The sequence below is a fragment of the Oryctolagus cuniculus genome, chromosome 7 (assembly GCF_964237555.1).
Source record: "Oryctolagus cuniculus chromosome 7, mOryCun1.1, whole genome shotgun sequence".
In the NCBI taxonomy this organism is placed as follows: Eukaryota; Metazoa; Chordata; class Mammalia; order Lagomorpha; family Leporidae; genus Oryctolagus; species Oryctolagus cuniculus.
Window position 1 is genome coordinate 159,923,855 of NC_091438.1, and position 14,755 is coordinate 159,938,609.

Consider the following 14,755-nt stretch of genomic DNA (forward strand, 5'->3'; position numbering starts at 1 on the left):
CGCGTGCGGACGCGGCCCGGCCACGCCGATGTCAGCCCGGCTTCGGGGGCGTCACGGGCGCCGGGCGGCCGCGCCAAAGCCCGCCCTGCCTCTCGCTCCTAGAGCCCCGGACCTCGGCGACAGGGGCAGACGCTGCGGGCACTTGGGTGCCCCGGCTCCCCGCCCCGCACCACTCCCAGCATCGCGGGCGGCTCTGCTGCCCCGCATGTCCCAGCCTGCTTCTCCACTCGCGGGGCCCTGGCCTACGGGGAGACGGCCGCTCGAGGCCGGACTGTCCCACGCTCCGTGCTAGAAGGTGGGCGTACGCCGAGAACTGGGGCCGGTGAGGCCAGCTCAGGGGGCACCAGCGCGGAGGGGACGCCCCAGCACGCACCGGCGCCTCCGCCCGCGGCCAGCGCAGTCCCCGGCCCGCCGCGCGCGGGGAAGTTGCTGGCGCCGCGCCCCCCGCGCACCCCGCGCCCCGGCCGCGCGATTGGCCGCCGCCTCCGGCTCCGCGAGATCCCATTGGTCCGGGGGCGGGGCCCGAGCCGGAGCACCCGGGCTACGTAACCGCAGGCGAGTGGGCGGCGACGAAGACCCCAGAGCGTTCCGTGACGGAGGCCGGCTCGCGGCCAATCCTCGGCTGATCCCGGCGGGCCCGGGGCGTGGGCGGGAACGGCGTGACCGCGAGAAGATTCGGCCCGGCGCGGGGGGCGGGGCCGCTGGGCCAGCGAGGCAGTCGTAGGGCTCCGGAGCTGTCCGTCACCAGGTGGGCGGGGCCGGCGCGGCCTGCACGTGAGGCGGGCGAGGGAGAGGGCGAAGGGGCGTGGCGCCCGGGGGGAGGGGCCTGGGTCTCGCAGGGCTGTGGCCCTCGGTGCTGGCCTGGACCTGCAGGGAACCTGGCTGGGTGGACGCAGCCTTATCAAACCCAATCCATTTTCAGGAACTTAACCCTCTAAGTGCCAGGTTTTCAATTCTGTGAACATGCCAACATTCATTTCAAAGTTACCATAGGTGGTATATTTATTAAGTTTTTTTTTTAAAGCTGTCCTATATGTAGGACGATGGGACTTAAAACACGTTGAGGGTCTTCCTAAGGATTTATTTCGCAACTGGGGACAGACAGGTGCAGCAAACACGCCAGCGACACGTGATTCAGGGAAGGCAGGTGGGAGCCCCTTAATGAGTCAAAGCTCCTGGTAGGTTGCATCTCGGCTCACCCTGTTAGGGAGATCATCGTGGGGTAATTCGCCCGAGAAAGAATTCAGGCCTGAGACAGCAGTGCTAAGCAAGGCCTGCTGGGGTAGGGCATCGTCAGAACGGAAGGGGCAGGCTCAGCGTGTGTCCACTCAGACCGGGGAAAGCAAGGTTACATGGTTGAATGGAGAGGCCACACCTGGCAGGCCGGGGCGGCTCAGCAGAGCTGTCAGACCGGGGCCTCAAAGGGAAAGGAGCCCCAGGTCCCCCTCCCCCAGGACAGAGGGTTCGCTGCGGCTGCACGAGGCACAGTCCCTGCCACGGCTTTACTGCTCAGCGCTGTCACCTGGCACGGGGCAGGGCCCTTCCCTTGCGGTGCCTGCTGGGAAGGTTCTGTTCTCCTGTTACCGGACCAGGTGACCCATCTGGTGCTGAGGAGAGAGCACTGTCCAGCTGAGCTCCCCTTGGGGGAGGGGCTGAGACCACCCGGAAAGTGACCAGGGTCTGGGCAGGACACCTGTGACCCTAGGCTGCAGATGCTGGTTTCATTTCCCAGCGTCCGGCGCGGGGGCCAGCCCTCTGCTGGGCGAATGAACGCTTACCAGGGAAGTGGAGTGCGTGCCTTCCTATGACGTGTTGGGTCAGCACCTTATTTTGCTAAGTGACTCTCCAAGGCATCCATCTGACAAATGCTTACTGGGCCTGTATTTGGGTGCGGATGACTGTGGTCCCGGAGCACAGAATGGACAGAGCCCCTGCTCCTGGGGGGGAGGGGTCAGCATTTTATGAGAAAGACGTAACATACAACTGACTCCATAAAGTAAGTCCAGAAGGTGTGAACACGTGGGCACAAGCTCATGGAGCAGCGGTGGAGGGTGACAAGTGACGGGGCCGGCTTCTGAGGAGAGGAGACTGGAACCCAACGAGCAAGGAGCCGGCCCAGCGGGCATGCACCAGCTCCTGGAGGCCATGCCCCACAGCAGTGCTGCCGCGAGGGAGTGGCAGCTTCCTGTCTGGCGCTCAGAGCACCAGGTGAAACGAGGGCACAAAGTTCAAGGGGCCCAGAGCAGTTCTAAATACCAGCAGCCAACGCCACCCACCCGCTCTAGCTCCCAAGGCTGTGGAAACCAATTCAAGGGAGCACATCCACAGATCCAGAGATCAGCAGTCCTGTGTCCGGACGTCCCTCAGCTGTCCACACTTGGCTATCCCGTGTGGACAGCGGGCCGGTCTGCCCTTGGCAGCACCAGCTCGTACCCCACTTTTGAAGGACCATATATTTAAGATACTCAGAAGCCAAATCCTGAACACACTTTGGTCATCTGTGAAAGCCAGTGCCCACTCATCTCCTGTGCTCAGGAGTACTTTCATGAGGGGAGTCGTTCGCTTCCAGATACTCAGCTAGGAGCAACCCGAGTCCTACAGCTGGTGGGGACTGAGAGTGTAGAGGCCAAGGGAAGATAGGAGGAGGGCAAGAGCCATTTTCATGACTTGGACAAGGCGCGCTGTCCCTCTCCAAGCAACACAGGGGCCAGAACCATGTTTATAAACTTTATTCAGAGAATTACAGTGGGCAAGTTCCCAGCTAAATGCAGAGAGGAGTGAGGTATTCCTGGGTTAATGCAGGAGCCAGTGGGTTACACGGGACTGGGCAGAGAGCACCGAGGTTTGAGCCAGACATGGCCAGAAGCCCCACGTGGAGGCTGGGCTGGCGCCCTGACCCTGACACCGGGGGGACAGCACCGAGGTCTGAGCCCCCACGCGGAGGCTGGGCTGGCGCCCTGACCCTCACAGCTGCTTGTTTCTTGGCATCATTGCAGTGATGTCGGGGCAACCTGAGCCGTGGCTGCTCTGTAAGGCCCAAGAATGGGAGGACATTCTGGTGGCAGGCCAGGGTGACAAGGCCCCCGTCTCCCCCTCAGTGCCTCCTCCCCTCTTTCGGCCACATGCCCTCGCGCTGAGTCTCAGGACACAGCCGGCTCTCGGGTGGCAGCAGTTTCCCCCAAGGCAGCATCCTGCGCTATGACACTGAAGAAACAGAGTGGCTCTGGTGGGCTCTGCTGGTGCCAAGGGCCCTCCACCCGTGCACCGCCCGTGTGCAAGCACACCTCCCAGGACGGCTGTAGGATGTGGAATACGAGTGCACGTGGCACACGAACTCCCACAGCTGTCATCTAGGAGCTCAATGCACAGATGGCCTTGAAGGCCACAAACTGCTGCCCACGTACTCACTAGAAACACATGAGTCCACGCTGACAGCTGTCGCTAGCACGACAGAGTCAAGCTCAACCCTTCGACCCGGGGGGAGGTGGAGTCAGAGGGGAGCGCACATGTGTGCATTCCAAGGCAGGACAGCTGGCCAGGCTGCAGGAGGCTCGCACACCGAGTGACCACTGTAGTTCTAAAGGGCACTGTACGGGCCACTTGGCACTTTCCTGAATTTGCCTGTCAGGAACAGACTTAAGGCAATTTTATTCATTTTTAACATTTTGGCAAAATAAACTTTGGTCTTAGCGATAGCACTAAAAAAGCTTTGTTAAATGGCTATTACTCTGACTGGTAACTGTAGCAAGTGGCACTTAACAGTAACAAGGAAATATCTTCACGCCTCAGGAAGAGCCAAGCTCTTAGCATCTTCTTTAAACACAGCAGAAGAGTCAGTCTTGCTTACAAAAAGTAGAGGTTTCTTACAGGCAATCAGAAAAATACCAAAGTAAGGCACAGCCTGTTACCATCACAGGTTTGTGTTAGGCAGTAGTGTTCTTTCTGAAGGTACAAACTGGAAATGTGATTACTCAAAGTCGAAAAGGCAGACCTAAGGATAGTGCCATATGTCAGGGATAGCCAACTTCAAACGAGTTCCCTTCGTGAGAGTCAGGGGCCGTGAATAAGTGACAAAGGTGGGTCTAGAGGAGTAGCCTCTGGGGCTTGGGAGGTCTTTATCAGCCTAGACCTGTGAGGCCGCAATGTAAAATGCAGGTGGGCTGGCCCACTTCTAGCTTGGAGTGCGTATTAGAGACCAAAGGCACATTTCCTAGAAATCGAACTTTACACGAACAAAAAATAATCATTTTAGATAAAAACAGTAGGGAGGCTTCATAATACAGCAAGTTCTAAGTCCAAAGGCTTGAAGAGTTCTCCTGAAGAGCGGCTTCGGGCTCGCCGGCCCTTCAGGAACCGACGATCCACACTGTGGAGCGGGGAGAGTCACAAACAGGGGAGACGCAGTTTAGTCTTTTGTGCGAGCCCAGAATACGCAGCGAACGCTGCAGCCTAATGTGCACAGCAAGGCACGTGGCTGATTTTCTCCTAACAGCTTCTCTCATTCTACAGAGAGCACGGGAGTCCTGATCAGGAGACAGGCACTTTGATAACAACAGTAACGGGGTGTGTGTTTTTATATAGCAGATCCGCTTATAAATGATTATATCGGGGTGCTGCTGCGGTGCAGCATGCTAAGCCACCTGCGATGCTGGCATCCCACCTAAGTGCCCGTTCAGGTCCGTCCCAGATGCCCCATTTCTGTTCCAGCTCCCTGCTAATGTGCCTGGGTAGCAGCGGAAGATGGCCCAGGTCCATGGGCCCCTGCCATCCACGCAGGAGACCTGGATGGAGTTTGAGGCTCTTGGTTCCAGCGTGGCCCAGCCCTGGCCATTTGGGAAGTGAACCAGTGAATGGAAATTCCCCATCCCCCTGTAACTCCGCCTTCCAAACAAATCTTTTAAAATCCATAAATGTTGTGATTATATGCCAAGTGCCACCCTAAGCTTGTTTTATGTAATAACCAGATTTGTCCCCGTAACAAACAAGGTAGGTTCTACTATTATCCCCACTGTAAAAGGGAGGGAACTCAGGAACACAGATTTTAAACTGCTCGCTCAAGGCCAGAGAGCAGGACAGCAGTGGAGCCAGGATGGAGTGTATGTGGTCCACACCTGGAGTCACTGCACTACAGAGAAGGAAACACTTGCTGAAGAATACAGGGAGAAAACTCATCAGTCAGCAAAAATGAACAAATTATCTATAACCTCAAGGATTAATGCCTATATAAAAAAACTCAGACTTTAATCATACAAAACTCAAGTATTTAAAATATTTGCTTAAGAAAATTAAAATTATTCAAAATAAGCAGATATTTCAGAGGGAACTTTATCCTGAGTTCTTGCACACACAATCAACTGAGAACACAGATTTTTCCAGAGAGCTGAACACAGGTAACTCACCAATGATGATGATGATGATGAAGACCAGAACACTGATCCCGATCGCCCACATCTGCAACAGACATCACGGGCTTACTGAAGAGTATCTCACAATTCCAGTCACCGAGAGAGAAACGCAGGTGTCCACAATCCGAACAACTAAAGCCTAACGTAAGCTTCCCAGTCAGGGCCTGAAGGTCACTTATGTGCTATAAAAGTACATTCTGGGGGCCGGTGCTGTGGCACTGCAGGCAAAGCTACCACGTGCAGTGCCAGCATCCCATGTGGGTGATTGGTTCAATCCTAGCCGCTCCACTTCCGATCCAGCTCCTGCTAATGTGCCTGGGAGAGCACCAGAAGATGGTCCGAGTCCTTGGGCCCCTGCACCCATGTAGGAGACCCAAAAGAAGTTCCTGGCTCCCAGTTTTGGATAAGCCCAGCTCTGGCCATTGTGGCCATTAGGGGAATGAACCAGTGGATGGAGGATCCCTCTCTTTCTCTGGCCTCTGCCTCTCTGTAACTCTGACTTTTAAATAAATAAATGAATAAACCTTAAAAAAAAAGTGTAGAAAAAGACTTAAAATTAAAAAAAAAATAATTCAGGGACCAGAGCTGGGGCACAGGTTAAGCCACTCCACTGCCTGCAATGCCAGCATCGCATACAGACACCAGTCCCTGGTGCTCCAATTCCAACCCAGCTCCCTGCTAATGCTCCTGGGAGAGCTGTGGAAGACGGCCCAAGTGTTTAGACTCCTTGGACAAATGGGAGACCCAGATGGAGTTCCAGGCACCTGGCTTTGGCCCGGCCCAGCCATGGCCATTGTGACCACCTGGGGAGGGAACCAGCAGATGGAATATTGACCTCTCTCTCTCTAACTCTGCCTTTCCACCGCAGCACAGCAGAGAAAGCTGCCGCCCGCAGTGCTGGCATCCCACATGGGCACTGCATCGCGTCCTGGCTGCTCACTCCCGATCCGGCTGTCTGCTATGGCCTGGGAAAGTAGAAGACGATGGCCTAAGCGCTTGGGCCCCTGCACCAGCGTGGGAGACCTGGAAGAAACTCCTGGCTTCGGACTGGCATTGTTCTGGCCATTGTGGCCAACTGGAGAGTGACCCAGTGGATTGAAGACCTGACTCACTCACTCTCTCTGCCTCTCCTTCTCTGTGTAACTCTTTCAGATTAATAAATAAATCTTTTAAAAAACAAAACAAAACCTGTGTCGCAGGTATGCTTTGCTATCTCAGGCACAGAAAGCCCACAATGTGGGCCGGCGCCGCGGCTCAATAGGCTAATCCTCCGCCTAGCGGCGCCTGCACACCGGGTTCTAGTCCCGGTCAGGGCGCCGGATTCTGTCCCGGTTGCCCCTCTTCCAGGCCAGCCCTCTGCTGTGGCCAGGGAGTGCAGTGGAGGAAGGCCCAGGTGCTTGGGCCCTGCACCCCATGGGAGACCAGGAAAAGCATCTGGCTCCTGGCTCCTGCCATCGGATCAGCGGCGGCCATTGGAGGGTGAACCAACGGCAAAGGAAGACCTTTCTCTCTCTCTCTCACTGTCCACTCTGTCAAAAAAAAAAAAAAAAAAAAAAAAAAAGCCCACAATGTGTCATACATGGAAGTAAATTTAAAAAACAAAACAGGGGGCCAGTGCCATGGCTCACTTGGTTAATCTTCCGCCTGCGGCGCCTGCATCCCATACGGGTGCCGTGCTCTAGTCCTGGTTGCTCCTCTTCCAGTCCAGCTGTCTGCTGTGGCCCGGGAGTACAGTGGAGGATGGCCCAAGTGCTTGGGCCCTGCACCCGCATGGGAGACCAGGAGGAAGTACCTGGCTCCTGGCTTCAGATCGGCACAGCGCCGGCCGTAGCGGCCATTTGGGGAATGAACCAATGGAAGGAAGACCTTTCTCTCTGTCTCTCTCTCTCACTGTCTATAACTCTACTTGTCAAACTAAAAACAAAACAAAATAAAACAAAAAAACAACTCTGCCTTTCAAATAAATAAATCTTAAAAAACAACAACAACAACAACAAACATGTAAAGGATTTATGGCCCCTAGGAACGGACAGGCTTCCACACAAGGAGCTGCGGATGCACCCTGCATATCTGGACGTGTCACTGCTCATCAAGGCAGAGGGTAGGGTGCCCGGGGCCTGGCTGCAGCACGTCTTGGGGGGCCACGCTCCTTGCACGCCTGCTCTCTACTCTTCCATTGTGCACACCGTGACCGCCTCATATTCCCTTCCCTTGACCTCGGGCCTGTCCGCAGAGCCACAGGCAATGTGCCCATCACTTCCAGCCCTCTCCCGGCAGTCTGGTCAGGGCTCCGCAGGGGTGGAGGGCAGAACATGGCTGACTCAGAATCCTACACGTAGAGGGTCAAGGCCACCTCCCCTGCTCACGAGTCTGGTGTTCCAGCCTCTGCTGATCCACTGAGCACGGACAGGAGGCTCAAGGTAGAAGGCGGTTAGAAGAGAGTTACCTTGCAATTCTTCCACCAGTATTTTCTCTTCAACTTCGCAGCACTGGTTTCAAACTGAGAAGCCCCAGCCTGCAGTGCGTCTGCACGGTCATCTAACTCGGAGAGCTTCTGGTCTCTTTCTAACACCTTATCCACGTTGACTCTCATTATGTCCACGACCTACGGGAACACAGGCGCAGCAAGTTCGTCACGCGTCAGGAGTGGGAGAACTAGAATTACAGCTGTGACGTGCTGGCACATTTCTTCACATCAGCCCTTTATTACTTTGAATCTGACTTTCACCAAACAAAAAACAAAACAAAACAAAACAAATTGGGCCCACCCTTTCATGATGAAAACACTCAGAAAACTAAGGGAATTTCCTTCACAAGATAAAGGACACTCTCACCAGTGTCACACTCGGGGTGAAAGACGGAGGGTCCCCGAGATGGGGAGGAGACAGACACCACTTTCCCTGGTGCTGCTCTACGCTGTGCTGGAAGCTCTGGCAGAGCAGTCAGAAACGATAAAGAAAAGGCATTCACATTGGAAAGGAAAAGTAAAACTTATCTCTATTTGCAGATTCCTGAAGAATCTACAACACAAGTACAACTAACAAATTTAGTAAATCTGCAAGGTACAAGATCAACACACATAAATCAGTCATTTCTACACATCGGCAATGAAGAGTAGAACAATTACATTGACAACATCATCCAAAAAGTAAAAAATCCTAGGAATTAACCAAGTAGGGAAAAGACTTGCACAATGAAAACCACAAAACATTGCTGAAAGAAATGAAAGCAAATCCAATTAAACAAGGCATCCTATGATCACACACTGGAACTTAATACAATATTGCTAAGATGGCAATAGTCCCAAAGTGCTGTGCAAGCTCAATGCAATCTCTATCAAATTCAACATTTTTTTTTCTTGAGAAACTGGAAAGCCAGTAACCAAACCGTATGGAATTGCAGAGCTGAAAAGGTGAAGCGAAGCTGGAAGGCTCACACTTTGCAATTTCAAAATTTACTGCAAAGCCATGATAATCCAAACAGTGTGGTATTGGCCACAGAACAGACAACACACAGATAATGGAACAGACCTAGAGTCCGGAAATCAGTCCAAGCATTTATGGCAAACTGATTTCTGACAGGACCATGCAGGGGGGGGAGAGAACAGTATCTACAGGGGCCGGCATTTTGGAGTGGGGGGTAAAGCTGTTGCCTGCAATCGTCAACATCTCAAATGGGCTCCGGTTCGTGGCCCAGCTGCTCCACTTCTGAGCCAGCTCCTCTCCAGTGGAAAAGCAGTGGAAGATGACCTAATTGTTTGGGCCCCTTTACCCATATGGAAGACATGGAAGAAGCTCCTGACTTCAGCCTCGCCCAGCCCTGACTGTTGTGGCCATCTGGGGAGTGAACCAGCAGATGGAAGATCTCTCTCTCCCCCTCTCTTCCTCCCTCTATACTCTTTCAAATAAATAAATAAGTCTTAAAAAATAGAGTAGTATCTTCAGCAAATGGTGCTGGGACAACTGGACAGTCACATGTAAAATGACTGGACCCCTACCTCACCTCACATATAAGAATTAACTCAAAATAGATCAACCACCCAAGTGTAAAAGCTAAAAGTACAAAAGAAGCAAAAACAAGAGTGAGTATAATCTAGGGTTTGTTCCTGTAAGATCTGATACAAAAATCAAGGGCAACAAAAGGAAAAAACAGCTAACTTGGATTTTGTAAGAATTAACTTTTGTACCTCAAGGGACTGTATGAAGAATGTAAGACAATCCACAGCACAGCAGAAAATATCTGAAAATCACGTATCTGATGAAGGTTTAATATGCAGAAAACATAAAGAACAGACACATCAGCCAAGACAAATCCAATTAAAAACTGGACAAAGGCCTGGAACAGCCACTGCTTCCAAAAAGTCACACACAGAGGCCAATAAGCACAAGAATAGATGATCAATGTCACAACCATCACAAATGCAAAGCCAAGCCAGGACGAGACTCCACCTCAGGCTGCCTGGGCCGGCTATCGTCCAGCACGGGCACAGTCCTGGTGAAGAGGTGGGGAAGCCCCTGGGTGCTGCTGGGAACATGCAGTGGTGGAGCTACTGTGGCACACGGTGTGGCGGGTTCTCACGGAGCTGATAGAGAAGGGCTTCAGGACCCGGCAGTGTTACTCCCAGGTATGTGCTCAAGAGAAACGAAACAGAAGTCTAAACAAAATCTTGTTCGTGAACGTACACGGCAGGATTATGTGTAACAACTCAAATATCCGTTATTGCACGCATGGATAGACACACCACGGTCTCACACACGACGGAATATCATTCAGCCATAAAAAGGAACGACGTGCTGATCTCGCACTGGTCAGATGAACACTGACACATAACGCTGAGTGAAAGAAGCCAGAAACAGGTCTCGTGGTACCCGATACGCCCGAGCAGGCCATCCACTTGCACAGAATCTGATTAGGTACCAGAGAATGGGAATGAGGAACAGAGATAAGTAAGCAGGGTCACTATATGGGGACGGGGTGCTTTTCTGGGGTAAAGAAAAAGTTTTGAGACCGGAGAGAGCTAATGGTTGCATAATATTGTGAATATACTAAATACTAATAAATTGTACACTTTGAAATAGTTAATTATGTTCCACCTCCATTAAAAAAGGAAAGAACTCTCCTTAAAGTTTCTGAAAAAGGGCTCTAATTTGATTTTGTTAGGAAGCAAAAGTTAAAGGCAGCACAGACTTAGCAGGGGTCTCTAAAATGTGAAATGTTGAGAATTAAGTTCATAAACAAAACCATCAAACATTACTACACGATTTAATGATGGTATCTAACATAGTTTTAACTCTGTTTTGTAGGGTAGCAACATACAGAAAGACCAAAATATCTTTGTTGCTCAGTAGTAACTTCGGGAATAAGGAGATCTTGGTCTGAAATCGGGAACAACCTTGTGCTGCACTCCTGCATCTCTGAGATTCTGTGAACAGGGCCAGTGCCGTAGCACAGGCGGTACAGCCAGTGCCTTACGGGCTCCGTATGAGCCCCAGCTGCTCTCCGATCCAGCTCTCTGCTACTGCCTGGGCAAAGCAGTAGGTGGCTCAGGGCCTTGGGCCCCTGCACCCACGTGGGAGACCGGAGAGAAGCTCCTGGTTCCCAGCTCCGGGATTGGCTCAGCTCCAGCTGTCATGGCCGTTTGGGGAGTGAACCAGCAGGAAGAAGACTGCTCTCTCTGCCTGTGCCTCTCTGTAACTCTGCCTTTCAAATAAATAAATAAATATCTAAATAAAAAAGATTCCGTGGGCTGGCGCCGCGGCTCACTAGACTAATCCTCCGCCTTGCGGCGCCGGCACACCGGGTTCTAGTCCCGCTCGGGGCGCCGGATTCTGTCCCGGTTGCCCCTCTTCCAGGCCAGCTCTCTGCTGTGGCCCGGGAAGGCAGTGGAGGATGGCCCAAATGCTTGGGCCCTGCATCCCATGGGAGACCAGGATAAGTACCTGGCTCCTGTCATCGGATCAGCGCGGTGCGCCGGCCACAGCGTGCCAGCCGCGGCGGCCATTGGAGGGTGAACCAACGGAAGGAAGACCTTTCTCTCTGTCTCTCTCTCTCCCACTGTCCACTCTGCCTGTCAAAAAAAAAAAAAAAAAAAAAAAGATTCTGTGAACATCTATTGCTCAAGAATTCTAGGGAACTGGCACTGTGGCCTAAGCGTAAAGCCACCATCTGCAGTGCCAACATCCCATAAGGGCACCAGTTTGTATCCCAGCCGCTCCACTTCCGATCCAGCTCTCCGCTGTGGCCTGGGAAAGCAGCAGAAGATGGCCCAAGTGCTTGGGCCTCTGCACCCATGTGGGAGACCCGGAAGAAGCTCCTGGCTTCTGTCTCCCTTTCTGCCTCGTCTTCTCTGTGTATTAACTCTGACTTTCAAATAAATAAATAAATAAATCTTTTTTTTAAAAAAAAGAATTCTATAAATACGGATGTGTTGAGCTGCAGTTTGCCAGAGACTGCCTTCTGTGTGTCAATGGGCAACTGTCACAGATGAATTCTACAGAGACTTGCTCAGACTGGGTAATGTGTAGGTCAGGCTAAAGGACAGAGCGTTTTGATTTAAAAATACATGTATATCCATCAGAAGGACTGGTCCTGGCATGAGCAATCTTAGACCTAATCCTTAAAGTTCTGTTACTTTTTTTAATAAGACACTTTTGGGGCATGCCCTCAGGGAGACTGTTTTATGTACATGATTCTATATAGGTTCCCGGAGAGTCTGACTTTGGCTTAGATTAGGGCAGATTCACTACCTTTATGATAACTCAACACTGATGTTCCATTCACACCTTTACGAGAGTTTTTCTAAACAGAATTATCTTCGGCACGCTGCCATGTTTGTTTAAATCTACGTTCCCAGCATTTCGAGCGATACCTCATCCACTTGGTTCTGCGTCTGCTGAAGTCTTCTGCTGCCGGCAGCAGCGCTGGAACCTGCAGGTGCACCCGTGGACCTGGAACGCGGAAAGGCACAGCATGAGTCGGTCAGGAATCCCAATACAGTACTGTCAGCTTTAGGATGCGATCCCATTCCCCAGGACTCCAGTGCGGACAACGCTCACATCACAACCAAAGCGAAAGAGAACCCTGCCTGTAGACCTGAACAGTTCCTCCAAGATTACCAATTTGCCCACATCCGAGGGACCGGAGTCCAGGAGGAAGGCTCGGTAGAGTCTGGTACACAGCAGCGACCCCCAGCCGGGCACACACACAGGCCGCTCTCGGCACTCAGGACTCCCCGGGCCCTTCCACTGCGGCAACAATGCTTTCAGAGGAATAAGAGTTCCGGTGTCTCCTAATAGCGACTCATTTACAGACACAGCGTAGGAACACCGGGCGGGGGGGGGGGGGGGGGGATGCCGTGGAATGTTCGAGAATGGCGAGGAAGCATCGCATCCTCTCAGCGACCGACTCATCCTCCAAGTCTCCCTCTCTTGGCCACTGCGGCCCGGAGCTCCCCTAGGGCTTGGCTGGCGCCGGACAGTCACCAGTCACCTCTCTCCTGACAAACCACGGGCTCCTGGGTCCTAGAATTCTCTCCTCCGTGTTCAAGAATGCCTGGAGTGCTGGCGCCGCGGCTCACTAGGCTAATCCTCCGCCTGCGGCGCCGGCACTCCGGGTTCTAGTCCCGGTCGGGGCGCCGGGTTCTGTCCCGGTTGTCCCTCTTCCAGGCCAGCTCTCTGCTGTGGCCCGGGAAGGCAGTGGAGGATGGCACGGGTGCTTGGGCCCTGCACCCCATGGGAGACCAGGAGAAGCACCTGGCTCCTGCCTTCGGATCAGCGCGGTGCACTGGCTGCAGCGCGCCGGCCGCGGCGGCCATTGGAGGGTGAACCAACGGAAAAGGAAGACCTTTCTCTCTGTCTCTCTCTCACTGTCCACTCTGCCTGTCCAAAAATGATAATAATAATAATAATGCGTGGAGCACCTGCCTCGCCACACAACATCAGTTATTTAAAACCTGCCGCGCGTCAGCAGCCGGGGAATAAGGCAGATCCCACGCTGTTCTGCGTGGAGTGTCCGCGAGAGCACGCAGAGGGCCCACGCCCCGCGCGGGCTCCTTGGATCCTAACTCTTTGGGGTGGGGGGGACACTGCCGATGCCCTCAACACGAGGTTTAGCAGTCACTCCAGGGGGCATTCACCGGCTCCGGGGGTCCGCGGGGCTCTGCTGACCAGCACAGCGGCCTCCCCAGGGACGTCCCACGGGCGCGCCCCTCGGGCGCTGGGCTGGTTTTCCCCGCAGGGGTTGCAACGAGGGGCTGGAGGCGAGACTGCCGGGGCCCTGCGATGCTGGACAACCGAATCTGGAAACAGCGGTCTCCAGGGCCGCAGCCCCAGGAACGCATTCGCTCAGGAGCAGCAAGGCCCCGGCCAGGCTGCCGTGTCCCGAGGCCGCCGCTCCCGGCCCCGCGGTCGCCGGCGCTGCTCTTGGGGACCTCGCGGGGCAGGGCCGGGCTGCAGGGCTGGGCGCAGCCACTTCCTCCCGGAAGCCCGCCGGCGGCAGGGCCCTGGGGACGGCCGGCGGCGCCGCGGCGACAGCTAGGCCCTGCCACGGCCCGCACTCCCGCGGGCGCTGCCCGCCGCAGGCCTCGGAACGCACTCAACGCCCTCACGGGCTCGGCCCGCGGCGGAGGGGCGACCGGCAGGCAGCCACCGGGCCGTGCGACGGCTCCCGCCGCGGGCCGCCGCCTGCGGGCCCCGAAGCCGCCCCGCGCCCCGTCGCGTCACTCACATTTTGGCAGCGGCGGAGGCGCGGACGGCGGGGCGAGAGTCCTCCGAGCTGCGCAGCCCAGGACCTAGGCTCGGGGATGGGTGGGGTGGCGCGGCGGCAATGACGTCATCGGGCGCGGCCGGGCGCGCCGGAAGTGGGCGCCCACGTGGGCGGGGCCAGCGCGAGGCGCCGTCTGCGTCCTAACGCCGTCGGCGGGGCCTGTGGCGGCCGCCCCGGGCCACTGGCAATGGCGGCGTGGGGGGGCCTGGCCGCTGGGGACGCGGTCAGGGGGAGCAGGCGGTACGGGACAGGGACTGTCTGGGCGAGGGCGGGGCTCTGTACGTTCTTCCGGGTGTTTTCGTTTGTGACCGGTGTCTGTCAGCGCCCGCCGCCGGCCGCGCTGAGGGGCGCCCGGGTCGAGGCGGAGTGTGAGGTGGGAGTGGGGAACGCAGTGCCGGCTTGGCCGCGTCTGTCACGTGAGGAAGGAGCGAGCGCGCGCCCCGGGTTGGGGTCGGGGGTCGGGCCGGGCCGGCCGCGCTGGGCACGCGCCGGGCACGCGGCAGCCGGCGGGGCCGGGGGCCTCGAGGAGCCGGCGGGGGCCGCTACGGGCGTGGGACGGTGCCGGCGCGGACGGCCGCTGGCCGGGA

General features: G+C 55.1%; 1 protein-coding gene and 1 long non-coding RNA gene across 2 annotated transcripts; one reads left to right on the forward strand and one right to left on the reverse strand.

The window, feature by feature from the left end:
• Window positions 1–6,592, forward strand: LOC127493652 (uncharacterized). Its single transcript, XR_007924133.2, has 3 exons — window positions 1–748; window positions 5,377–5,549; window positions 6,274–6,592. It is a non-coding gene; the product is annotated as an uncharacterized lncRNA (long non-coding RNA).
• On the reverse strand, window positions 2,715–14,284 carry VAMP3 (vesicle associated membrane protein 3). Its single transcript, XM_008265977.3, has 5 exons — window positions 14,130–14,284; window positions 12,274–12,352; window positions 7,852–8,010; window positions 5,400–5,451; window positions 2,715–4,366 (listed from the first exon to the last, which is right to left on the reverse strand). Coding segments are annotated over exons 1-5 (312 nt in total). The 5' UTR covers window positions 14,132–14,284; the 3' UTR covers window positions 2,715–4,346.
• Window positions 14,285–14,755: the final 471 nt, after the last annotated feature.

What these genes read in the sequence shown, in the direction of transcription:
- VAMP3 (XM_008265977.3), bottom strand. An exon ending in ACTGGTGGAAGAATTGCAAG is followed by an intron (nt 5,452 to 7,851) that starts GTAACTCTCTTC and finishes TGTCTGTTGCAG; the next exon opens with ATGTGGGCGATCGGGATCAG. An exon ending in CATCATCATCATCATCATTG is followed by an intron (nt 4,367 to 5,399) that starts GTGAGTTACCTG and finishes CCCGCTCCACAG; the next exon opens with TGTGGATCGTCGGTTCCTGA.